At 35.2% G+C, this 27,640-nt stretch overlaps 1 protein-coding gene across 1 annotated transcript in view; it reads left to right on the top strand.

Moving 5' to 3' along the window:
• Window positions 1-4,032: 4,032 nt before the first annotated feature.
• Window positions 4,033-27,640, top strand: part of LOC129220120 (putative inactive tyrosine-protein kinase Wsck) — a 79,145-nt gene continuing 55,537 nt past the window's right edge. Inside the window, exons 1-5 of the mRNA XM_054854462.1 lie at window positions 4,033-4,137; window positions 7,451-7,554; window positions 7,639-7,778; window positions 15,216-15,411; window positions 26,159-26,255. Coding sequence (XP_054710437.1) covers window positions 7,473-7,554; window positions 7,639-7,778; window positions 15,216-15,411; window positions 26,159-26,255 — 515 coding nt within the window. The 5' untranslated portion in view covers window positions 4,033-4,137; window positions 7,451-7,472. The remainder of the gene's footprint in view (window positions 4,138-7,450; window positions 7,555-7,638; window positions 7,779-15,215; window positions 15,412-26,158; window positions 26,256-27,640) is intronic.

Consider the following 27,640-nt stretch of genomic DNA (forward strand, 5'->3'; position numbering starts at 1 on the left):
CTTTTCTTTTCATTGATAAAATTTGATAACGGTCTACGCATTTCGAGAAGAGGTAAGAATGTTGTGGAAAATTCTTCGATGTTTATAATAGCGTCCTGCGTGATAAAGAGGGGAGTTTCGATTGAGATTCCGAACTGAGAGCATATTTGCTCTGTTTATAGCGAGGCATTTCGCTGTGTTGTTTTCGTATTTGGAAGTAAATACGTGTGTAAACGTTGAGTTTACGGTGTTGTGTGATAATTGCTTAATTGCTGATGAATAATTTAGCAGTTGTTGACGATCTTTCCTGTACATAGTGTAAATAAATTTCCTGTGCTTTTATCAAGAACTGTGTCTTCATTTCAAGAAAGTGGAAGTCGCACCAAATCCGTTACAATATGTTCAGGCCCGTGTAGTCCTTGTTTGTGTAAGAACATTAATTGTCTTAAACCCTTCTGGCTTTTAAAAATTGACTCCGTCTGACCCTACTTAATGACTTTCCTGAACCCATGACCTTGGTGGAGCTTTTCTTCCACAGAGGCCGAAATGCAGCAGGGAGAGAGGGGGGGGGGGGAAACAGAAATCGCTGTAGCCTTCGTGTCTCTGTTGTTTTTGGTTGATAAATAGCATAAATTGGGGCCTTAGTTACACTGGTTGGTCGATTTGATGACCTCACGGTGTGTTTGAACGCGGCTAGAGCCGCTATATAGATATGGGCCTTAAACGCGGCTGGTTTGTCACTTAGAGCAGGAATTATAAATGGAGAGAGCAAGTCCAATCATTGGCTTAGCAAAAGCTTGGGCAAAGAACTCAAGTCACATGACTTAACAACGACGAATGGTTGACACGTTTTGCGTGAACTAACGAAAGAAACCAGATTTCTTCAATGCTTCGCTTTAAAATCTATTATGTGACTTGAAGTCTTTGTTTCACGAATAAAAGTCTTCACTCCCTCCATTTTATCTCTTCTCAATGGTTTGTCACCGGTTAATGCCGATGAAACTAAAACATTGCCACGTTGCGTTCCACGTGTGTCTGTTGACGTAAACACAGGCAGTTTGTTCTGAGTATTTATTAACGCAATCGATGAGTCTTAGTTTGCTTTCAGCTACAGAAATTAATTGTATTCACCAAATATCCTAAATAAACAAACAAACCACTGACGTAGACCGGAAGTAGCGAGTCTTATTTCCGGTTAAGCGCCAATCTCCATTGCTAGAGATAGATGTTCATAGCGAAAGCGATTTTGTTGTGCTTCTTTAAAGAGCAGAATAATGTCTTCCGCGTATTTCAATGCATTAAATAAGAAATACAAGCTTAGTTATTGTTAAAAATTATCTTTCAATGGCTTTGACCTTACCGATCCTTTAGTAGATGGATGGCGAATCTATTGCTAACGATTGATGTTTACAGTGTTCAGGCAATTTTGTTTTCTTTCAGTTCTAGATAGAATCATGTCTTTTGCGTATTTTAATGCATGAAATGAGTATAATAGTCTTTGCAATTCTCAAAAATTGTCGATCAACGGATCTGATTTTCCTGATGCTTTAAATGCAGAAATAAGAAAAAAAAAAAAAAAAAAAAAACGAGTCTTCGTTTGTCGATTATTACCGCGATTTCAATGATAAGCATTTATGAATACCTCCTAAACAGAAATAAAGTTGATACAAAGTCTGCTTTCAAGAATCACAAATCTACTGGATTGCAAGTACGTTGTGAATTGTAATTCCTATTCTTAAGTTGAAGCTATTTTTTCAAAGATGGAAGCTTTTCTGCACTATGTTCACACAGAATGGCTATGACAGGGAGTTTTGGTGTCATATTCAATCAATTCTCCTGTTGTAGCTTTTCAGTTCACACACACTTATTACAGTTGCTACCTAATTTTCAGGTTTGATATTTAATATATTTTATTACATATTTGTTCATCACTTTTTTTTGTTTAATCAACTTGCTTCTGTAGCAAGATTGATAGGCATAAAAAAAAAAAAAAAAAAATTGAAAGATAACAAAATTTAAATTTAATCTCCGAGTGCTTTCTCCTGCGTTAAAATTGCTTTGAATGTAATACCAATAGCTATACTATGATACTATACTATAACTTTAATTAATGTGTTTGTTTACCGATTGTCGAATATCTAAATTTGTTTACAATTAGAGCGCCTAATATTAAAGTACCGTCAATAACTCGAAGCCCCAAGAGACGGGCTAAATGGTTCGAGTTATTGATAGTTCGAGCTATGGGAAGTTTTTTTCTCATGAGGTAATGAATAGTGGTTCTTTATTTTAATCACACAAATCAAACTGTTTGAAACCCGTCAAAACACTGGAAACTTTCAGCTTTGCAGGAAGCAAATAAAAAATTGTTCAGGTTGAGTTTTTCTAATAATCAATTTAATATAGATCAATATAGATCTTCACACATTACAGTAAAAATACAAAGCTGATGAAATTAAGGTGAATGTTTCCAGCTCGTAAATACCTCGCACAAAGTGTGTTTACTACACAATATTCATTAAGATTCAATCCTTTCGCTTTAAAGCATTGGTTTTGATTCGACGATCAGGACCTTTAGAAATTTGAACATCTTTATTTCTGACATCTTATTTGCTCCTGTCCTCATGCTGTACCCGAAAGCAGAACAACATCCCCTCTTTTTACGAAAATTTTGCGCCTTTGAAATTCATGATTAATTTTAAAAATTCAATCAAATTACAGATACGTAAACAGAGCAATTCGTCGTAAGAAGCAATACAAATAAGACTTCCGCCGGAAGTTTTGAGTGACCCCGTGCAGCCCTGCCACCTAGTGTTCAAAAGATTTGGTGAATTCTCGAGCTTCTCAAAATAATGTTAGTTTTCCTTATTTCCTTCTAAAATATGAGTTGATTGAAAATGGTGAAAGCGAAAACTGGATTAACAAACTTGGATAACGTTATACAAGGTAAAATTTTTTTATTGTTTTGTATGAATTTGTAAGAATATGAGTTTTTTTAAATCTTAAATTAATTTAACTAACCATCTTTTACAGCAGCATTTAGTTGGAATGGACGGTATGCAAAATATTTTCTTGAATATATTATCGTAGAACAAAATGTAAAATGTTTCACCGAGAAAGAATTTACTTTATTCCTTTTATTCTCAGCTGAAAGGTTTCGCCAAATTTGTTTAGGGTTATAGTTTTAGTATTGTGCGAGCAAAGTAGCCTTGGCGAAATTTCGCGTTTTTAGTTAAACCATTTTTAATTTTTATCATGAGTGGAATAAAATGGTAGAAAGATTACAGAATTCGATAAGTAAAAAGAAATAATGGTCAATCAACTGAAAAGAAAACTACCACCATATATCCGTAAGAATTCTGTAGATGATTTGCATAACTTGACATAATTAAATCGTAACTCAGAAATTAGAAAAATCGAAACAGAAAAATTTTAAATTAACCAATTCGGGAATTCGAGAGAAATAACTCAGCAACAAATGCAAAACAATAAACGCTAGCCAAGCAAGGCAAAGAAGTATCATCTTCTTTCGATGATAATTTGTAATGTCATATTGAATTTTCCAGCATTAATTGTTGTTCTTGTCAGGCCTCAATTATTATTTAGTTTTATCAAGAATTGATAAATATCGAATTCAACATCGTATAAATAACTGCTTAGAACTACGACTATACGTAGTTTGCATTAATCTTTGACGTTTAGTAATGCTTCTTGAATTCTCATTTCTTTCTACGTGGGCCAGAATATCCACAAGACTTTGAAAATTAATTTAAAAAGAATAAAGCGAAAAATATCATACATACGAACAAAAATCACAACACTTTTAGCATTTTCTTCGCTACCACATGCGTTTGTTTTAGTTTTTAAGTCGGCCATTAGACAGTCACTGCAGTGTCCCCTATAGTTCGTTGCAGTTGCGAATAATCTAACATTTCTTTTTGCAGGAGCCTCCGAATGGACACAAGCCTTTCATTCCGGAAGTGTCAATGCATATTATCATAAGAAATTTGGCAACAACTATTATTGTTTGTAAATCATTTTTCTGACCGTACATGCGAATTCGCAAATTTATCGGTGATGTATAAAATAAAAAGTTTTATCTGTGTTAAATTTTAATGTTTGATGAATCTCATTATGATTCAATCATAAGAATATTTTCATGTGAGTTTTCATTTCCAAAAGCGTTTCTTGGAATCAAATTTCATAATAATCCTTTGTCATTACATTTGATCCCGTTTTTTAGCATTTTACGCTCTAAATATTTTTTGTGGTTTTAATCATTCTTTTTTTTTAACAGATTGCAAAACATTATGTAATAATTCCGATAACCATGCAAAATTGAATGTCCTTTAATGGCAAAAATAATAAGAAGTTTTTCAAATACACGCCCATTTCGGAATTCCCTTTGTTTGCATACTTGACATTTGTAGCGTTTGTTCTATTTATGTATTGTGAATAAAATATCAACAAAATACAGGCTTTTCTTTGTCTTTCTGATGCTTCAAATGATTTTTGTGGATATTGTTGTTTGTTATTACGTCAGTAGCTTAAAGCATTTATTTCTTCATTCATTTTTTTTTGTAAATTTTATTTTTAAGGGATTTTTTTTTTTGGAAACGGATGTTAAATTTCGCGTTTTTGCTATTAAATTAAATACATAATTTATTTTCAAGTATATTTTATTGTAATGGCATGACATGCCTTTTTCATGAAAATTTTCCATCAGGGTTGTTTGGTTTAAACCACGGATTAAACCATGGTTTAAACCAATTGGTTTTTTTAAAAAAAAACCATGCGTTTTTTTTTAAAAACTGGTTTAAAAAAAAGCCAAAAAAAAAAAAAAAAATCCATTTTACAGGTTTACTTTGATTTCCCCACACATATTGAATAAGAAACAAATTAGGATTGGAAAAAGCTTCAAAGCTAGTCTTTTTGTTCAAGGCTTTCAACTAAATAAATTTTTTCTAAAGACTGTTTGAGAAAACAACGGTTCTTTTGGTTTAAAGCAAAATATTTTTAATCTGTTACAAACAAAAACTGTAAAATTACATTTGTAAATAAATATACAGGGTGTCTGAAAAGTCCTTGACACATTTAACCTAAAATACCATTGTTATGTGTCGAGGACTTTTCGGACACCCTGTATATGTAATGTATTCAACTCATTTCAGAAATATGTGTATAAATCTTTTTACAATTACATAAAATCAACTTTACACCACAATAACATATGCATAAATACATAGCAACTTTTACGTTATAAATTAATATTATTTTTATGTTATTTAGTACTTTGAACAAAAAGCAAGTTTTGAAGCTTTTCCAGAGCCTAATCAATTTTTGAGTTATGAATGATATCTATATGACGAAAATATATGCACTGCACTTTTCTGAAGCTGGTTTTAGTAATGTTGAAGACTTTTAAAGACGGTTGCATTGCATTTTTCAAATTCTTTTTCCTGGCTTTTCCACCACTCAGTCACTGTTGCAGAAGATATAACGTTTTTGGCAAAAAAAAATTCTTGAAATAGAATTTGCTACACATTTATTTGTTCTAAAGAGTTTGCATTTAATATTTTTTAAACTTCAACACTGGATGCAACATGTATGCCAGTAAATAAGCTGTAATTTCAGCCATTTTACACCAATTTTTGTATTTTTGATTTGGTTCTTTGTTTTAGCGATAGTCGATATCTTTTCCAAGTCTTTCCAAAATAAGAACGGAGTCGAATATAGAGCAGCACTTTTTTTTTAAACTTTGTCAGTACAACAGCAATCGATTTTTTGACTGTTCAATCATGTACTGTTGTACATTTTGCTTTACTTCAATATTTGCGACATTGTGTATATAAAAATCAGCGTTATGTAAGATCAGAAAGAAAAAATATGAAAATTGTTCTTTTGAAAAGATTATGCTTAAAAATATAACTTTTACCTTTATTCGACAATTATTCATATTATGTTGGTTTTATAAAGTTTTTTTCTTGGATCTTCATTATATTTTATCTTAACCCGCATCACAACCACTTCTTGAAGTATTTCGTATCATAAAGGGTCTATATATACATGCATACTAATATGTTAATCAAGTCAAACATTTCAATCAATATTTCCCCGCAGAAAGCTATTTTAATTATTTAATTTAGTTGCAAGATTTTGTCCTTATCTCTTTAATTAATCAAGAAATTAGGTATAATGTGACTATATTGAATAACTGTTAATTACATGGAACCTTAATTACCTTCCGAAAATTAATTGTTTTTCTCGCAAATAGTATTTAAACCAAAAAAAAAAACACGTTAAAAAAAAAACGTTTTTTTTGAAAAAAACCGGTTTTTTTACCAACCCCGTTTTCCATTAAGTTAACAGTTTTTGTTTTTCATATCCAGGCATTAACAGGGGTCGATCCAGGTTTTATATTTTGAGTCCCCATTTTGTAAAAAAGCAAAATATTTTTGTGAATTTTCTTTATTTTTGTAAAAAAGAAATTATTGTGAATTTCCCTTTTTTCCTGGAAAAAAGTGGTATTAACTGAAAATGTAAATGTATACAATGTTTTTTCTCAGAAAAATCTGATTATGATACTTCATGAGCAGAAACAGAATAGAAACTCCTCGTTTGACATGCTGCCAGCTGTCATACATTATTTTGTGGTTCTAACGAACATTTAAACAAAGCAAGCCATTATACCTGACTATAAGCTCCCTTGAAAATGAAAACCAATGAATACTTAAAAGTTTTAAAAGTGTGAAAAAATGTGTCAAATAAAAGCAAACTGATTCAACTAACATGTAAAATAATCCATTAATTAATTGTTATCAAGTCCTTAAAAAACAATGAAAGTTCTCTTGAAATGTAAATATAAAACATAAAGAGCAAACAAGGTTGTAACGTGAAGAATATTTTAATGTTTTGCCAAGTTGGCAAAATTTGGCAATTGGTTGAAAATACATATTACTGCAAGTAAACGAATTGCTTGAAACCAGTGGTGCCCAACCTTTTTCCACCCGAGGACCACACATCATACTAAAATAATTCTTGCAGACATAGATAAATTTTTAAATATTTAAATTTTTTCTAAATATCATGGGAAAATATTCAAAAAGGACAGAAATTTAAAAACTAAAGTTGTTGAATATCATTGCTTGATGCTGATTTTATAAATTGCATCTGTTTTTCAGAAACCAATTTCTGAATATTTTCTCCAAATTTGTAGCATTGACATTAACAGTACATTTCGATTAATAGCATTAAGCAAAGCAAGAGGCCACACGGATTAGCTTTGCAGGCCAGATGTGGCCTGCAGACTGTAGGTTGGACACCACTGCCTAACACTATTGAAATATTTCAGTTCGTACCTTATTTAAGTGATAAGTACCAATATTTTCCTATTAAGATTTTAGTGACTAAAAACATTGAACAAAAATGTAAGGGTTACTGATTTGTCGTTAACTTATAAATACTCTAATTTCAGATCATCTAATAGCTTTATCATTATGAAATCTAACCCAAATCATATGATTTTCATTTCGGGCACTTCAACATGGACATTTTTCATTCTTCTGTGTACTTTACTAGGTAAGTTTATTTTTAGTTTTTAAAATTTTACTTTATGTAACTGATTTTCAAACTTTTATTTAAGTTTCCCCCCTTAACCTTTAGGAATACATTGTGCACCTGAAGACCAGAAAATGGATAATATTTCAGGACCTGGTTTGAAAGTTTCAAATATCACAGAAAATAAAATTCATGTGGAATGGACACCTATTCTTTATCCTAATGCTTTCATTGAAAAATATCAGGTGTGCATTATTTTTTCCTTATAAGTCAACAACCAAATATGTATTTTTCATTCACATTTAAAAATTACTTACAAAATAAAGTTTGTTTTTAATATAATCATCATGCCCAATATTCCTTCCATCCTTTTAAAAGATGGTAATGCTTTTAAGTTCGTTTCTTTGTTTACTGGGTGTTTCAAAGAGATTGACCTAACTAGAATGAATAAAATCTATTCAGATTTTAATTGGTTTCGTTCAAATTATGTTTTGGTTGAAAATACAAAAGTTATAAGGTAACCAAAGCATAATGAAAAAATATATTTTATATCTATCTTCAAACAAATTATTTACACGAAACTGCTGTTTTGATTCTAAATTATGATGATTAATTTAAAATCATCATGATGTATAATCATACATAACTGCAGTTTCATGATTATAGACCGAGATAATAAAATATAATTGAACTAAGGTTTTAAAGGTGTAGTATTTACACAACTTTGGGATTGTATCATCTATTTATGGCTATATATTTAGGAACAATAGGAATTGAACATGTATACAGTGAAAAAGTTATTGTATTCAAGGCGAGAGTTCGGTTGATCCACTTTAGCAATCCTCCAGCATCTCTAGTAAAGACGTCCTTTGTTTTGAAGGCAACTTTAATAGGTTTTAGTAGCTTATTAGCCCAGACAACCTTTAGTGCAGTGCCACCAACAACCTCAACATTGCCATTGAGTATGTTCCTCAGCCACACAGTGGTTTCAGCATCGTCACAGTGGACAATTAGTTCACCAGCATGTGTGACAGCCCTTTGGATTTTTGGCGTGTGCTCCCCAGTGGGGATCAGATCCGTTCTTTTGAAGATTTCAAATTGGATCCTTTCTTGCCTAATTTTGGGATAACCTCTCCATAGGAAAGGTTTCTCTAATGACAGCCATCTTAAACATACTTGCTGCCTGGGCATAGGTCGGCAAGTGACCTGTCCTCACTCTTTTAGATGTGGTAGTTTGAGCAGGAGAAGGGGTTGAAACCTCCGACCGAAACCGTTTGGTACCACCAACCTTCCCAGGAATGGCTGGCCCAGTGGCTTTTGCCTCCTATGCCTGCTTCCTTTTCTCTTGCCTGTGCATGTTGCGCTTTTGTGATTTTGTAGGTTCATCCTGCCTCCCTACTGCAGAGGTGGCAGATTTCAGAACTGCATCCTCGCCGCCTCCAACATCAAAGTTGCTAGTTGCACCCTTTGCGCCAGGATCCAGCTCCATAGGAGCCGTTTCACAGGCTGGTTGGGTACCTTCAGCATAAGAACCCAACCCTTCTTTTTTTTTTTTTTTCCAATTTTCTTTTTTGTTTTTTTACTAGAAATTAAATCATCCATGGGCAGTTCTCAAAAGGTGGGAGCAAACATAGACCTCAACTTTGAAGCTTCAACGCCAAATAACTTTCATATTAATTGACTCAAAAATTTTTGAGTTAAATAATAATAATACTGTACTAGTCGACCCGTGCGGAACTCCGCACTGTGCTTCGAATCGTTTCATAAGGTATTTCGCCCCTTAAGAATTTCAAAGGAAGAACATTTTGAAGAAGAACTGAAAAAAAAAGTAAGCGCAGAAGAGAGGCATGTAATTTACAGACATCAGTAACAAAACCTCGTTAAATACAACGTTGTGATAATTTGATCATCGGTCACCTTTTGGTCGTACATATTTTCAATTCAAACATAAATATCATTAAAAGTGTGGCTGAGTAGTGACTCGTGAAAAAGCAATAATTGTACATGTAAAAAAACAGGTTGCGGCAAATACAGTCCTGCCCATGTGAGCATCTGACGGGAAAAAAAGAAATATTAAAGAGATATTTATTGGCACGGATTCGAATTGGCGCCATTCTGATTAACAGCCCGACACCCCAACAAACCTAGCAATTGCGCCTTCCTTTTCGAAAGCTATTCATTGAAGGAATGTGTAGTAAAAAACAGCAAAAAGGCTTTTTGCGAAAAAAGAAAATAATAATAATAAGATCATGCTTCTATGTTTTGTCATTAACCAGCATGATACGATTTAAATTTTTTCGAAAAGCATGGAATTTGATTAAAGAATGACGAAGTTTTCACGTAACGATTGAAACGAACATTCTAGAGAAGTAATAAATTAGATTGAAAGTAAGTGTTTTTATCTTTGAATATTGAACTATTTCACATAGAAGGTTGCTTTAACAGTTACGGCTTAAATGCCCGCACATGTTTCTCTTTTAATCGAACACTTAAAATTCAAAACCAAAGCCAGTTGAACTGAGTCCGTTTTTTCAGTGTAATTTTTCGAATGTAGACAAAATGTTTTTTTTTTTCAGCAGAAAGCAGAGGAGTAGAAAATGATTTCTTGCTAATGAAGTTGATAATAATTTTAATGCTTTATATCGTATTAGCGTGAATAAAAAATTAAAGGTTTACTGGGTGAAACTCGTAGTTTTAATTTGGCGTAGTATTTTTTCATTTGTGGAAAAGATCGAGCACTGCTATTAGAAACATCTACATTTCAGCATACAATGAAAATGTTTTTCTGCACAAAAAGGATTTCCTTGAGGTAAATCTAATACTGTTTTATGCTTACATTATGCTGAGTGGTCTGAATGAAGTCACAGCTTAAAAAAAAGGAAGAACACCCTTCGATTAATAATCAACTTATCCGAATGATAACTGTAGCCTGCATAAAGGAGTCGAAACACCAAGAAGCATTCCCACTGCATTTATTTTATTACGTTTGTATCTTATGAGTACATGTAATGCGTAATACTAATATAAATTTGATATTATATCGGACAGCCCAAACTTGCTCGAAGTTCAGATAGTTTATAGCCGAACGCTCTACCGTAAAAAAGTTATCAATTTAACCGAAAAACTAAGTCTAGTGCTTTTAAGCTTTATTAAAATATGAACACACACACAGGCTTTTTTTTTTTTGCCGAAAGCGACGTAAAAAATGGAAAACTGCATTAGAACTTTGCTTTTGAAAAATACCTAAGAACTACAGGCAGCATCAAGGTTTTGAAACATCAAGGGGCGTTTTCGAAAACTTGATTTTTCAAATCTATTTTTCTTCATTAGCCAGCCTGAAAAGTTTTAAAATGAGAAGACTATAATATATAAGATAAGATATTGAAGAAACATTTTTTTTATTCTTGAAAATTTTTACAATTTGTTACCGCAGGCTGCTTGAACCGTTATGACTTAGATGGCAGCACGTGTTCATCATTTAACAGCACGGTTAAAATACAAAATAAATTAAACTATGCTCTTTTTTAAGCGTAGCTTTTCAAATGTAGTAAAAATGTGATAAGCTAATTTTTTTTTTTGCAAAAAGAAGAAAAAATATATATTTTACCTTTCAAATTGCGATAGTAATTTTTTTATTTGTACAAAGAGTCAAAAACTCATTAGAAGAATATATATTTCAATATACGATTTATTATTTTTCTGAACAAAAAACAATTCTATTGTAGTCTGAAATCTTAAACCTGTTACTTACATTTTCGCTTACATTTTGATTTAATTTTCTTACCAGAGCCAAAGTTTAAAAAAAAAAAAAAAAAAAAAAAAAAACGTACAATTCCGAAGTAATTTAGCACAAAGTCACCTCAAGTTTTCATATCAGTAAGGAGCGATTCCTTCTCATTTATTCTATTCCTTCATAGTTGTTATTCACTTAATTAAGTGTTCATGTAATGCGCGATATATCTCTAATTTTTTGTTGCAGATTGTCCGAACGTGGGCTCGAACACGCATTCTCCAGGTTACGGAGAGAACGCTCTGCCAATCAAGCTATTCAGCTCTGTTGGTAACAGTGCAAGTTAAAGTTATAAATTTAACCGAAAACCTCATTCTGGTTCTTTAAAACAGGTTTTTCGGCTAAAAAAACAATTTTTAGACCGTGGGTCTATTTTTCGTCAGTAGCCAGCACCATAAGCTTTAAAATAAGGCGTAAATCAAAGAAATCGATCAAGAATTGATGAAAATCTGGCGTAGAAATCAAAAACAGGCTACAGAAATAATATATAAGGATAGAGACAAGAATTGACATAAATTATGGAAAAAATGCTCTTAAAATACCCTTAAAAAAATATTTTCTTTGCTAAAAGGCACAATTTTGGACTTTCAAAACGTTAACTGAGCAAATGTACCATCAAAAAAAAATTTTTTTTTTTCATTATTTGCAAATGTTTCAAAAAAAAAAAAAATAAGGGTATAAACCTCAAACTGAATATTTTTTTGATAATTTTTTCTACAAATTAAAAAATTAAAGACAGATTAGTTATTGTGTAAAAATTTTTAGGATATGAAGTTGTAAGTTTTATGTATGTCCAAAAGTTACGATCTTGACAGTGCTATTATTTGAGTACTAAATATATGATTTATATGTTTTAAAGGTATTTTTCGATCCTCAAAATCAATTGTTAATCATTTTAAAGTGTTTTCATATGTTTTTATGCAGTATCTTTGAAGCAAAATCATTTTTCCTAAACATATATGCGAGATGTTTAAATTACGTTATGATCTAGACGCGGATAATTCTGTCCATTTATTCAATATTATAATATGATCTTCTGTCTTGTAACCTTAATAAAAAAGGCTATTATAATGTTAATTTCTTTAATCCATTGGTATTTTGCACAATTAATACGTTATGCATTGACCATTACATAAATAACAGTAGAAACTCAAGTTATGTTCGTAACGAATGGTAAACAAAGGCGGCAAAAATCGCCAAGCAAACCCTGATTGGCGACAACTCACAGGGTACGATAAGCAAAGGGTTACCAGAGTTGAATTCAGGTTTTCGCCAACAGCGTCAATTTTGGCGACTTTCTCACCTGCACTGGCAAAATGGATGAGTTTTTTTTCGGATTTTACGAAACCATAACAAAATTTTATTATTTTAAGACCCGTATATAAGGTCATTCATGTACTTCATAAATCCTCTATTTTTCATTGCAGAATTTAAAAATAGATAAAACTTTCATTGGAAAAGTTCAAAAACTGAAACTTTCATTATGATGATGTCCAAAATCTGTTACATACTGGACAACTGTATGTACAAAATCTGTTACCTACATACCGATCATTAAATTTGCTACTTATTAATTTTTATAAATACCTGCTGTCTTTTTATGTTTGTATATGATGTTCTAGGTATACATGCTATGCAATAAAAGCAAAATTGATTTAAAATTCCAAAATTTTAATAATGGCTCAAATGTAACATTTTTGTTCCCACCTTTTGAGAACTATCCCCATAAAAAAACCTGAGAACTGGGAGGTAAAAAAAATGTCAACACTCGCATAGCCTCCCTGTGCAGGTGCAAGGCTGGATACAACGAGGTTTCTCCAGGTTCCTCGAGGGGACCGTTTGAGACATCAGAAAACCCAGATACCATTCATCCATCAGCACGGTGCCTCACACCTTAGATTGGGTATCCATTTTAGTCTTCTTTTACGACACGCATGGACTACATTGGGACTATTCTACTCCAGTCACCAAACGAAGTGCTGGCGTTCAGTTCACTGTTAATTAAAACAGCTATCCAGGGGCAGGACGAGGACTGACCAGCTCACCCCCATGCCCGTAGTTACCCAAAAAGCCTCAATAGTAAAAATAAATGCAAGAATTTCATTTATTTACGCTCAAGCGAGAAATGGCAACACACAACATTATCTAGCAATTTCTTCACGCTAACTAAGTCGTGTGAAAAGTCAAATAAAAATGAATTTTAACTAACTTATAATTGCTTCTAGCTCCTTTTCTAGTCATCTTAGAGGGTTTCCGCTTTTGAGCCGTAAAACAGGGGTAAACGTTTTTAGAAGTATTTTTTACGATCTTTCCAACCATACCAAACTCGAAGCACTATAATGCATGTTTTGTGTAGAAAAAGCGGTTTAAAAAATGAATTAAAACTTAATGTTTCATGCTTCCAACAATGAATTTCAACAATAGAAAAGAGATAAAATTAAAAATTTTTGGGTTTCGCTAACTAAAAAACACTTATAACTTTTTTCTAGGGGATTTAGGTTATTGAACCTTGGGCGCCCTGACAATTTCTTCGTTAGGAGTATTTTTTAAAGACCTTTCCAACCATATCAAACTCAAAAGAAGGACAGAATTTTAAGATGGAAATGCGTTTTTAATTAATTAGTGTTTGATTTCAAAGTTTTTTATTGATTACACCAGACTTAGATAAAATGAAAAGCTTTCTGCGAACACAAATCCTAACTGGAAAATTTTCTGCAAATAATTATTTTGCCTAACTCACCCTTGAATAAAGAATTAAATTCATATTCAAATATGAAAAAGGCCAAAAAAAAGTGCTAAAAACAATCATTTAATTTTTTTTACAATAACATATTAAGATAAATAAATACCTTTGTGCTGAATAGTAAAGTCAGACCAAACAACGTAAGTAGAAGCACAAATATGTAAATTACAGCAGACACGTGTTTCGGCGTTACAGGGAACGCCTTTTTCAATGCAAAAATAATGAGCTTATGGATGAAAAGACATCCGACAAAAGCTTTTGTCGGATGTCTTTTCATCCATAAGCTCATTATTTTTGCATTGAAAAAGGCGTTCCCTGTAACGCCGAAACACGTGTCTGCTGTAATTTACATATTTGTGCTTCTACTTACGTTTTTTGGTCTGACTTTAATAACATATTAGTTTGTGCTTAATTTTCACCAACTGAAGAAAACTGCTAAAACCATTATTTTTTTCACACGTGTGCTTTCAAAGGCTTTGTGAAAAAGGCTTCAACAGAAATAAACTGGGATTTTTTTTTAAAATTCCCTTAAAATTTTTTTATTATTATTTTTATTTTTTATTTATTTTTATTAACGTTGACAGTTTGACAAAAAATTTCTGCTGAGCCAAAAATTTTCTGCAAACCCCGTTCACGCGTTTGTCTATATTATGCAAGACTGGATGACACTAAAACTTGGCAATAGCTACTAAACAAAAAAAAGGATGAAGGAAATCGGTTCACAATTAGAGGAGAAATCGGTACCGATAGAAAACGGCTTGCCTATTCATATATGAAGATTTATCATGTGCATTTATGAATTCTCTCACAAGTGTGACAAAGTAAATTCGGTACTGGCAGAATGAAGTAAAATTCTCCTTTAAGGAAGTTTTTTTTCCAATTAATAAGTCATATTTTTTATTATTTCAAAATACATGTATTTTTCATATAGTTGCAATGCTATGCATAATTCCTTAAGTAATTTGGGGCCCCAGACCCAGACCTAGTCACCCTGTGTGGTAATCAAGCCCTGAATTAATCTTTCTGAGTGGAAATAAACCTCCTCAGACCCTCCCCGCCCCCACACCAAATTTCCTGTTTTTTTTTTTTTGCTGACCAGTCCTAGCACTAGTCAAATCTCAAATTTATTATTATTATTATCATTTTCAGGTGTCTGCTTATCCTATTAGATCACATAGTAAAATGGATTTATTAAATCGCAACGAATGGACATTTTATAATACCACTTTTCGATCTGATCTGGTTGGATTGCATCCCGGAACCTTATACAATGTTAGTGTATGGGCCATTTCCAGCAAAGGTCACACAGAACCAACTACTCGTAATGTTTGGACTGAAATTGGAGGTATGAAATCTAAGTCTATTGCATTACTATTCATTGAGTTATGTGTAAGAAATCAAATAAGTTTGTAAGAAATTTTGTTCCAACTTTGTTTTCCTGACACCTGGAGGATGCATTCCTCCCTCAAAAGAAGCATATATTGTTTCCTTTTGGAGTTATAAAAAAAACAGAGCCTGGAAAAACCTGTTTTTTTTTTTGAAAAAGCCCAGCCCACCTGAGCTTTTGATTCAATACTTGTTTTTGATGAAATAACCTGGGTTTTTTCAAAAATCGTTTTCAGTTTAAACTTTTATTTAAACATTTACTGCTGCGCTAATTTTACTTTTCATAGAAGTGTGTATAATTTTAAATCTTGCAACTGTTTTATGCCAATGTTTTGTAAAAAAAAAGTCAAAATTAACGACAAAATACATACATTTGAAGACAGTTTAATGTGTATATGAAATATTATCCAAATTCTTTCTTCTAAAGCATGACCATTTAAGAAGAAAACATTTACCTCTATTCAGAAAATAAAAGGGCACTATAAACCATAATCATTAATAATGCCAATCCTCTTATAAATAATAGCTGATGAGGAAGTAACCCGCATGTTTCAACAATGATACTCACACCACGGTATGATAATTTGATAATATGTTTTGGTAATATTTAACATGCAGGGAAATGCTTTATCGTGACAAGGCTGAACTCGATGCGGGAACTTAACTGTTTCACTGGTAAGATTGTCATCCTCATCCTCATATAAATAATAGCCGATGACAAAGTAACCTGCATGTTTCAACAATGAAACTCGTGCCACAGCATGATAATTTGATAATATTGTTACAAATTCTGTAAATAGTAATTATTGTAGGAACGTAACCTGTAAATAGTTTCCCGTAATGAATATACAACCCCTTTTTCATATGGCTAAAATATACGACCCCTATTCCCTTTTTGTTCATTGATAAAATTTGATAACGGTCAACGCATTTCGAGAAGCGTGTGGAATATTTGAGAAAATTCTTTTCGGTGTATTTAAGCCGTTAGCGATGGATAAACAGTTGAGTTTCGATTGAGGATTTCGAACTGAGCGTGTGTATTTGCTCTGTATATAGCGAGGCATTTCGCTGTGTTGTTTTCGTATTTGGAAGTAAATACGTGTGTAAACGTTGAGTTTACGGTGTTGTGTGATAATCGCTTAATTGCTGATGAATAATTTAGCAGTTGTTGAAGATCTTTCCTGTACATAGTGTAAATAAATTTCCTGTGTTTTTATCAAGAACTGTGTCTTCATTTCAAGAAAGTGGAAGTCGCACTCCGTTACAATTTGGCGCCCAACGTGGGGCTACTTCAGGACTTTCTTGCAGTAAGTGTGACTTTGGACATTTTTTTCATAAAAACTTTTTGAATTTGGACTTTAATTTTATGGTGATTACTCGCGCAATGGATGAACAATTAAAACAACTGCTTGATGCAATCAACTCTGTTAAAAATGAATTGGCGGCTAATCAAGACCAATTAAAAAGTGATTTGACTGAAAGTTTTACTGCAAATCAAGAACAATTAAAAAATGATATGGCGGCTAATCAAGAACAATTAAAAAGTGATCTGACTGCAAGTATGTTGGCAAATCAAGCCCAGTTAAAAAGCGATTTAACGGTGCTGAAAAAGGACTTAACGTCTAACCAAGAAGAAATTAAAAATGACCTTATTTCGGTAAAGACTGTGATGGAAAATAAATTTAATGACATAGAGCATCGAGTTGATGCTATTGAAGAAAAATTTAATACCGTTGAAAGCCGATTCAATGCTGTAGAAAATAAATTTGAAGATGAAGATAGAAGATTTCATCTACTTAAAGAATAGATCTTTAAGGACGTGGAAAGGAGATTGGCGACCGCGGAAAGCAGCTCTGTACAGTTTGGCGCTCCCACATCGGTTGCTCGACCGTCCATTAAACTTGCCACATTTGATGGGAAAACTTCGTGGCAGGTTTACAAAACTCAATTCATGATAGTGGCGGAAGCGAACGGATGGGACTCTGCTACCAAGGCCTGTCATCTTGCAGCATCGCTGAGAGGTGACGCAGCGGAGATTCTTCAGACCCTTCCGGACAACCAGCGCCTGGATTTCGCCGCCCTCACAGCTGCGTTGGAGCTTCGCTTCGGTGAGAAGTGCCAGAAAGATTTCAGCCGACTCCAGTTGAAGTCCCGTTTCCAGAAAACCGGGGAAAACCTGCAAGAGCTAGCGGCGGACGTCGAGAGACTGTCTCATCTTGCTTTTTGCGACTGTCCTGCGGATGTTCGAGACAACCTGGCACTCAACTACTACATCGACGGGGTTCGAGATCCGGAAATCCAGAAAGCTCTACGGATGGCGGATGTCAAAGACCTGAATTCTGCTGTTGTGTATGCGATGAGATACGAGGCCGCCCAAGAAGCAACCCGTGTGGATCGCCATCTAATCCGGACTCAGGAAGCTGATGAGTCTGATTCCAGGACGTCCCACCTCGCTGAACTTGAGAGACAACTCGGTGACTTGACAAGACATCTGAGCAGCATAACAGCCCAAAAGAAACAAGAGCAGAAGTGCTGGAAATGCGGTAGTGAAGGACACCTGCGAAGGAGTTGTCCGGCTCGCCAAGCTACGCGAGGGAAGGAAATCACCACCACTAGAGCTCTGCAGATTTCCTCTTCTAGTAGTGGCAGTGATGGAATTTTCATTTACGCACATTGAAATAGGAACCCCTGCAGACTGATTGTTGACACTGGAGCCAATGTGACAATCATTAGGACAGATGTGGCTCGTGAATTTGGATTGAAACTGCTGTGGACATCGCCACGCGTAAGTCTCCAGACTGTGACAGGTGACAAGATCGAGATTGACGGTAAAGTGGACTTGGAAATAGTGTTTGGGAATGCCACCTACCATCATACGGCATTCGTCGCTAACATCACGGACCCCTTCATTCTCGGATTGGACTTTTTGAAGAAATATGACTTCACTCTCGACTTCAAGACTAATGAGCTGCACTCGATGAGAGAAGACATAGCCGTTTTCCCTGCAGAAAGTGATGTAAAATCCGCTCATCAAATAATAGCCCAAACAGATATATCGATTCCCTCAAGGTCAGAATCATTAATACCTGGCTCCCTTGCAGAAAGCAATAGCTTTCGATTTGGAATCATTGAATACCCTAACCTAAGCAATTACCTAAAAGGAGTGCTGGTAGCATCTACGCTTGTGGACCTTTCTAAGGATGTAATTCCTGTGAGAGTCGCCAACGTGAGTAAAAGGCCAAGGAATATCCGGAAAGGTGAAGTGTTAGCAACATGTACTCCAGTAAACTGCATCATTAGAAGAATCAATTCCCCCGAGACTGTGTCTTCTGAGTCCTTGACATCGAAGTTAATTGGGAGTGCACCCTTATCGAAGGATCAAAGAACTGCTGCGGAACAATTGGTGGACGACTTCAAGCATCTGTTTTCATCTACATCGGAGGATGTTGGCCGTACGAATTTAACGCAGCATAGGATTTACACTGGACAACACCCCCCTATTAAACAGCATCCAAGACGACTACCGTTCGCTAAGAAGGAAGAGGTTGAAACCCTCCTGAAAGAGATGAAGGAGAATGATGTAATCGAACCCTCATCCAGTCCTTGGGCCTCTCCCATCGTCTTGGTCCGAAAGAAAGATGGCTCCACCAGATTTTGTGTCGATTACCGACGACTGAATGAAATCACCAAGAAAGACAGTTACCCTCTTCCACCGATAGACGACACCTTGGACACTCTTTCCGGACACAAGTGGTTTTCGACCCTGGACTTGAAGAGCGGCTACTGGCAGGTTGAGATACACCCTGATGACCGAGAGAAGACAGCGTTTACAACTGGACAAGGCTTATGGCAGTTCAAAGTGATGCCCTTCGGCCTCTGCAATGCACCAGCTACGTTCGAGCGTCTTATGGAGACAGTGTTAAGAGGACTTTCCTACGAATCCTGTCTGGTCTACTTAGACGATATCATCATCGTGGGACGCAGTTTCGAAGAACATCTGGCAAATCTTAGGAAGGTGCTGCAAAAGCTTAAGGAAGCCAATCTGAAGTTAAGCCCGTCCAAATGTAATTTGTTCCGCCGGGAAGTGAACTACCTTGGTCACATCATCTCTTCTAAAGGGTGTGCAAACCGATCCAGAGAAGGTATCTGCGGTCAGGAGTTGGAGTCGTCCCGAAAACATCCATCAGTTGCGAAGTTTCCGGGGGCTCTGCACGTACTACAGGAAGTTTGTGAAGGGTTTTTCCAACATTGCACGACCTTTGCATAAGCTGACGGAGAGCAAGCAAAAGTTTGAATGGTCCAAAGAATGCGAAGATGCATTTCTATGACTGAAGGAGGCTTTAACATCAACGCCTATCCTCGCCTATCCTCAGCCTGAAAAATCCTTCATCCTGGACACTGATGCGAGCAACGAGGGAATTGGAGCTGTTTTATCCCAAGAAATTGACGGAAATGAACATGTCATCGCTTACTGGAGCAAATGCTTATCAAAGTCGGAGCGAAATTACTGCGTCACCAGAAAGGAGTTACTGGCCATAGTGAAAGCTGTAGAACACTTCCATCATTACCTCTACGGCCGAAAATTTCTGCTTCGGACAGATCATGCCTCGTTAACTTGGCTTTTGAACTTCAAGAATCCAGAAGGCCAGATAGCCAGATGGATACAGCGGCTCCAGGAATATGACATGGAGATCAAGCATCGAAAAGGGTTATCTCACGGTAATGCTGACGCTTTATCAAGGAGACCCTGTCCTGAGAACTGCCACTATTGTTCCCGAATCGAGAAACAGTATGGAACGACTAGCCCTACCGCCTATCAGGTGACAGTGACTCCAACATCATCAGAACCTGATCCATGGAGTGATGACCAAGTTCGAAAAGATCAACTTGAAGACCCCGACATAAAACCAATTTTAGAGTTCATGGAAAGTGACAGTCGACGCCCTAGCTGGCAGGACGTTTCCATCTTCAGTCCTGCAACAAAAAGATACTGGGCTTTATGGAACTCACTCCATTTACGGAACGGCGTGCTACACCGGAAATGGGAATCTGACGACGGCAAAACATCTAGGTGGCAGTTACTACTTCCCCGATCCAGGATTTCAGATGTTCTGAAAGAAATACATTGTAGTGCGACTGGAGGACATTTTGGTGTCTTGAAAACCCTCAATAAAGTTCGGGAGCGCTTCTTCTGGAGCAAGGAGAAGGATGACGTGGAGAAGTGGTGCCATTCTTGTGACGCCTGTGCTGCTCGTAAAGGACCGAAGAAGAGAAGCAGAGGGAAGCTACATCTGTACAACGTTGGAGCTCCTTTCGAACGAATTGGGATCGACATCCTGGGTCCTCTACCAAGAACTGCTGATGGGAACAAATACATTCTTGTTTCCATCGACTACTTCACCAAATGGCCGGAAGCATATCCCATTCCAGATCAAGAGGCTACCACCGTAGCAGAGACTCTAGTCCAACACTGGATCTCGAGATATGGAACACCTTTGCAGATTCATTCCGATCAAGGGAGGAATTTCATCTCTGCTGTGTTTAAGGGCCTATGTCAAATTCTCGGAATTGAGAAAACTAGGACAACACCACTACACCCACAATCAGACGGCATGGTGGAGAGATTTAACCGCACAATCCTGAATAATCTCTCGCTTATGGTATCCAGAAATCAACAGGATTGGGACAAGAAGCTGCCTTTGTTCCTGCTGGCCTACCGCAGTGCTGTCCACGAGACTACCGGATATGCCCCATCTCAGATGCTCTTCGGACGAGAGCTTCGGCTACCTTGTGATCTCGTCTTCGGTCGTCCTCCGGATGCGCCTGCATCGCCTGAGGAGTACATCCAGGATCTCCAGGCCCGGTTGGAAGACGTTCATAACTTCGCACGAGAGCGAATCAACATCGCGGCGGAGAAGATGAAGACCCGATACGACACAAAGTCTACTGGACATGAATTCAACGAAGGCGACAAGGTTTGGTTATGGAATCCCATCCGACGGAAAGGTCTTTCACCCAAATTGCAGTCGCATTGGGATGGACCCTACAAAGTCCTTAACCGACTAAATGACGTCGTAGTGAGGATCCAAAAATCACCTAATGCAAAACCTAGGGTTGTACATTATGATCGGTTAGCCCCATACTATGGCCATAGTTCATGAGTATTACGTAAACAACCATGGTTGATAACATAAAAGTTGTAGATAATTTTTGCTTTTAATGTTTAGTAATATTTCTTGTTATTATTGTGTTTTCTGTATCTGTTAGTTATTAAATAATGTGTATATTTGTAAACTTGTGATAGAAGTTTGGCACCCTTTCTGGGGATTGTACTGCCCGGGACGTGCAGTCCTTAGGAAGGGGGCAATGTTACAAATTCTGTAAATAGTAATTATTGTAGGAACGTAACCTGTAAATAGTTTCCCGTAATGAATATACAACCCCTTTTTCATATGGCTAAAATATACGACCCCTATTCCCTTTTTGTTCATTGATAAAATTTGATAACGGTCAACGCATTTCGAGAAGCGTGTGGAATATTTGAGAAAATTCTTTTCGGTGTATTTAAGCCGTTAGCGATGGATAAACAGTTGAGTTTCGATTGAGGATTTCGAACTGAGCGTGTGTATTTGCTCTGTATATAGCGAGGCATTTCGCTGTGTTGTTTTCGTAGTTGGAAGTAAATACGTGTGTAAACGTTGAGTTTACGGTGTTGTGTGATAATCGCTTAATTGCTGATGAATAATTTAGCAGTTGTTGAAGATCTTTCCTGTACATAGTGTAAATAAATTTCCTGTGTTTTTATCAAGAACTGTGTCTTCATTTCAAGAAAGTGGAAGTCGCACCGAATTCGTTACAATATGTTTTGGTAATGTTTAACATGCAGGGAAACGCTTTATCGTGACAAGGCTGAACTCGATCCGGTGACTTTACTGTTTTACTGGTAAGACTGTCATTTTAGATGAATAAAGAAGCGTAAAAATTGTCAACAATGACTACTGGAGTTAGGGTTAAACTGCCAAATTTAACTTAAACTACCAAAATCTCACCAAACAGGCAATCGCTGCGTTCAAATGTACATAGAAGCAAATTTTCACCCGTCATACCCAGGGGCGGCATTTCAGCATGTCATTTGGGGGGTCGAGTTTCTTAAATATGTATTACCACAGTGCGGTACCAAACACACATTAGCTAACAGGAAGTGCTCATAAAATCGGTTTAGAATAAAAATTAGTGTTTAGAAACAATTAAAATTTTGATTCGTTTTCTAATAAGTTATCATACAAAATATCTCGAAACTTAAGTTTTTACACCTTTTGGAAGAATTTTAATGCTTGATTTCTGGAAAAATGGAAGAGCAGGGAATCGTATTACTAGTTTATCAGTGCCCAGTATCGAGCTGTTTTGCCAGTACAGCTAAATAGAAAAGTTTTTTTCCCATTGTACTTTGGAAATATAATTCTCTAACCTCCTGAGACATAAAAAAAAAAAATCTTTCTCTACTAGGAGCTGATTGGAATAGTTAAAAAATAATTGAAGTAACAAAGTTATGTATGAAAACACTTTTTATATCTTGCTCTTCAAAATCACTCTGGCAACTTCAAAAATTGTGAGGGGCTTAATTTTACATCATTGAATAATCTAGTCTCATCGGCGCTATCAGCTTCAATGAGATGTCATCTACCTCCAGCTCTGTTATTCACTATTCCAGACTGATGAGTCCATGACAAGGACGAAACTGCAGTCTCTGGGTGTGATAACCTGTCTGTGGGTATATTGCTTGTAATTTTTCTTGCATCATGCAAAAAATCTTACTCATAATTGAAACATTTTATTTTTCATTTTCAAAATCCAATCCAGATAATACAGAGCCAACCATATAGAAAAATAATTATCACCAAATCTTGTGTTTTTTCATTCGAAACTGAATAAATTACTTTATACAAAATATTAAAAAATCAATGTTTGACTTCACATCATCATGTGCAGTTTTGTCACGTTTTTTTTTTTTTTTTTTTGCACCTGTATAAAATTGGCTCCGAGGAAGAATTTTTTTGAAAAGTTTCACAATTGATTAAAATACAATAAATACATCTACGTAAAATTTATTTTCAATTTCAATTGTAGATTGAACTATGGTAATACGAACGCACAGATCAATTGTAGATTGAACTGTGGATTGAATAGTCCGAAAATTAAGGGTGGCGGATTGAAGATGTTTTAATAGAGTAAAGCATTTTCCACAAAAACTTTTCTCAATACAAACAAATTGAATAAAAACTCAAACGAAGTCATACATGCTAAAGGGCATGAGCTTTTTCACCATTGAAAGAATCGTTTTGCAATAATTCTTCAAGTCGTCAAATCACTGCTTTGAAGTTATCGAGAAATGTTTTTATGGTTTTATCTCTTGAAGACCATCTTAATTGCATAATTATAGAGCCCCTTAAAAGGTATTTGTTGATATGTTTTTTTTATTCAATAATTACATGCATTTTTAAGAAGTTTCTATGAAAGCATATAATGCATTGAGTAGTTGAAACGTTGTTTCTAGCAGAACTAAGCGATGAACACTCATTAAATGAATATATACACTTAAAAAATGAGCGTAAAAGTGAATGTAAAATATCAAGGAATTTTCTTGTGAAAACCATGCAGCCACAACACTTTGCACAGCCTCTCATATTGGACATACCATCGTTACTCTGGGCACATAAGTATGAAATATTTAGCCTATATGAGGAAATGTCTTTTTTAGTTGAAACTAACCATGGTTCTCTATCAGTTTTCTCTGTTTTGAAAACGCCGGAGAGTACTTCATGAATTTCTAAGTCATCACCCAAATAACGAAAAACACTTTTTGTAGTCTGGGAATGTGTCGAGTTTTAAATATCTGAGAACTAGCGAGATTTTTTTTTAATGAACATTGATTTCCGACGTACATAAATTGAACTCACCCATTTTCTATCATTCCGCTCAAAAAATTTGGGGGTGCGACCGCCCCCTCTTGACCCCCCTATTTGCCGCCCCTGGTCATACCATAACAGGCGACTTTCTAGTTATTTTAGAATTCAATGACTTGAGAAGTTGGATAATTTTTTAAAAACAGTATTAACATTAGTAATTATTAAGTCACATAAAAAAATCTTACACATAATAATGCAGGAATATGCTATAAATATTCAGGTTTGACTACAGCTTAATCAGGGATCGATCCAGCTTTTATTTTTTGGGTTCCCATTTCGTAAAACAGTAAAATATTTTCGTAAATTTTCTTTATTTTTATAAAAAAGAAATTACTGTGAATTTCTCTTTTATTCCCTGGAAAAAAGTTTATCTGGGCATTTTAAACTATAACAGATGCTGACAACAAATGTGATTCAATATCATGTTTAATTGCATTTTTGTTCTTAAAATTTTAAATCTGAATTAAAATATTCTAACTTTTACTAGTTTTAATCCCTAGCTCATAAACAGTCTAAAACCAAAATCATGTACAACTAGTACATGTGTAAATCAGGGAATGAATGTACTCTCCTTTGTCACTGAAGTATTTTCAAGACCATATAGACCTTACTTACCTACAAGTTTTGTTTCTTTCATGTTTTATCTGAAGTGAAATCTAATGATGTATGCAGAATATGCTGGGTTGAAGTAAAGTGCAATTTATATTAGATTGTCAGGAAAATAATACAGGTTTTTGCAGTTGCTTATCTTTCCTGTACATTTTTAGAAGTAAAAAGGCTTTAAATTGTATTAGTTTATACAAAAATTTAAAGCTCTATTTTTGCTCTATATTTCTATAAAAATCATTTTGTTCCAAAATTATTTTAAAAGATAGTTACAAGGCGTTTTGTTTTAGAGGTCTAAATGAGATTTTCGGCAAATTTACTTTTATGAATTCAAGCTTGGTCACAGCGCAGCAGAAACTGCTTGAAATGTCAACAAAGTATGGGTTGATAAACGTGTTAATAAGTCAACAGTGCAAACAATGGTATTAGAGTTTTCGGTGGGAAGAATTTGACCTTGGAGATCAAGAGGGTTGTGGATGTTCTTCAGCTGTTAATGATGAGGATTTGAAGACTTTAGTTGAAACAAACACCTGTGGAAGAGCTTGGCGTAAGCGAAATAACTGTTTCTGATCACTTTAATTGTTTAGGAAAGTCAAAGAAGCTCAATAAGTGGGTGCCCCATGAATTGCACGGAAAACAAAAACCCGAAAATCGGCTGCATGTCGCGCAACTGACCCTACAGAAATTGAATGAATTGTGGTACAAAACTCTCCCGAATTCTCCATATTTGCCTGACCTCTCCGACAGATTATCACTTTTTTAAACATCTGGATAATTTTATGCGGAAAAAATGTTTCAGAAACCCAGACGAACCCAAAAATGCCTTTAACAACTTTCTGGCATCTGGAACTCCAGAATTTTATTCTACCGGCATAAATAAACTTGTGTCTCGTTGGCAAAAATGTATTGATTCGACTGGTGTTTATTTTGATTAATAACATCTTTTTTTGAGTTGAGTTATGGTACTTTAAAGAGACTGGTTAAGGAACCTGCATTATTTTCCTGGCAACCTGATATTCTAATCAAAGATGACAATATTAACTTATTTCTTTTTAATTATGATAAGAATTTACTTTGGTGCATTGATTCTACATTTCTACCGCTCATTCTTCCCCTTCTTGTATGCATTTGTAGACCCTGAGGAGCCTCCTTCAGTTGACATTTTAGAACGGAATGGAGAAACCATGACTGTGAACTTGCCTTCTGGTTTTAGTGACAAAGGGCCTATAACGTTAGTAAACATTTTTCCACAACACCGCTAAATGCAGTTTCACGCATTTTATTCATAGACTTAAATCTTTGTGATGAAAGTATTTGTTATTAGTGCAATGATGTATTGAATTTTTAGCTTAAAGAAGATAAGCAACCAGATATTATAGACCTGTGAGTCTAACTTCGGTGGTTTGCAAAATTTTTGAAACATTGATAAAAATTAAGATAGTAAATTTTCTAGAGACTAATAATCTATTGACTAGTTTTCAGTACGGTTTCAGGAAAGGTAAATCTTGTGCAACTAATTTATTACATTTCTATGACAAAGTTATCATGGCTTTGGACAATAAGAAGCCTGTAGATGTTGTTTACATTGATTTTCAAAAAGCTTTCGATAAGGTACCGCATGTTGCTCTACTTAGCAAATTAGCTGATATAGGAATAGGAGGGAAACCTTTCATTTGGATAAAAAACTGGCTGACCGGAAGGAAACAAAGGGTAGTTGTAAGGGGAAATTATTCTAATTGGAGTGAGGTTTTAAGCGGGGTTCCTCAAGGCTCAGTGTTAGGGCCTGTTTTATTCATTGTTTTTATGAACGATATTCACAAAAATATTTCTGGAACATGAATTGTTTTGCTGATGATGTCAAAGTTATGGGGACTGTAGAAAATGAAGAACAAGCAAAACAGCTGCAAGAGGATCTAGATCATATTACGGAGTGGGCTGATAAATGGGGTATGGCTGTTAATGTTGGGAAATGTCAAGTGCTACATTTAGGGCATGGAAATAAGTGTACAAATTATTATTTGCAAGGTTCAGTCATTAGTCAAGCGGACAAAGTTACTGATCTGGGGGTCTTAATAAGTCAGGATTTAAAGTTTAGCCAACAGTGCAGCATTGCTAGTAACAAGGCCAATAAGATGCTTGGGTTTATCAATAGATCTATTTCAAACAAATCTAAAGAAGTTCTTCTGCCCTTATATAGAAGTTTGGTAAGACCTCATTTGGAGTATGCTGTTCAGTTTTGGTCTCCTTATCTTAAGAAAGACATTAATGTATTGGAAAGGGTTCAGAGGCGGGCTACAAGGCTTTTAAATGGACTTTCTCACTTAGACTATGATTCCAGGCTTAGAAGGCTAAAAATGTACAGTCTTGAGCAAAGAAGAGACCGAGGGGACATGATTCAGTTGTTTAAATTTATTAAAATGAAAGATGTTACGGGGCTGAAGTTTCGCTCTGAAAATAGGACAAGGGGTCATTGTTTTAAGCTATTTAAATCTCGGGCTAACATGGATATTAGGAAAAATTATTATTTTAGCAGGGTAGTGCAACCTTGGAACAGTTTACCGGAGGAGGTGGTAATGAGCAAGGGAGTAGATAGTTTTAAGAGGGCCATTGATCTTC

This window comes from Uloborus diversus, chromosome 4 (assembly GCF_026930045.1).
Source record: "Uloborus diversus isolate 005 chromosome 4, Udiv.v.3.1, whole genome shotgun sequence".
In the NCBI taxonomy this organism is placed as follows: Eukaryota; Metazoa; Arthropoda; class Arachnida; order Araneae; family Uloboridae; genus Uloborus; species Uloborus diversus.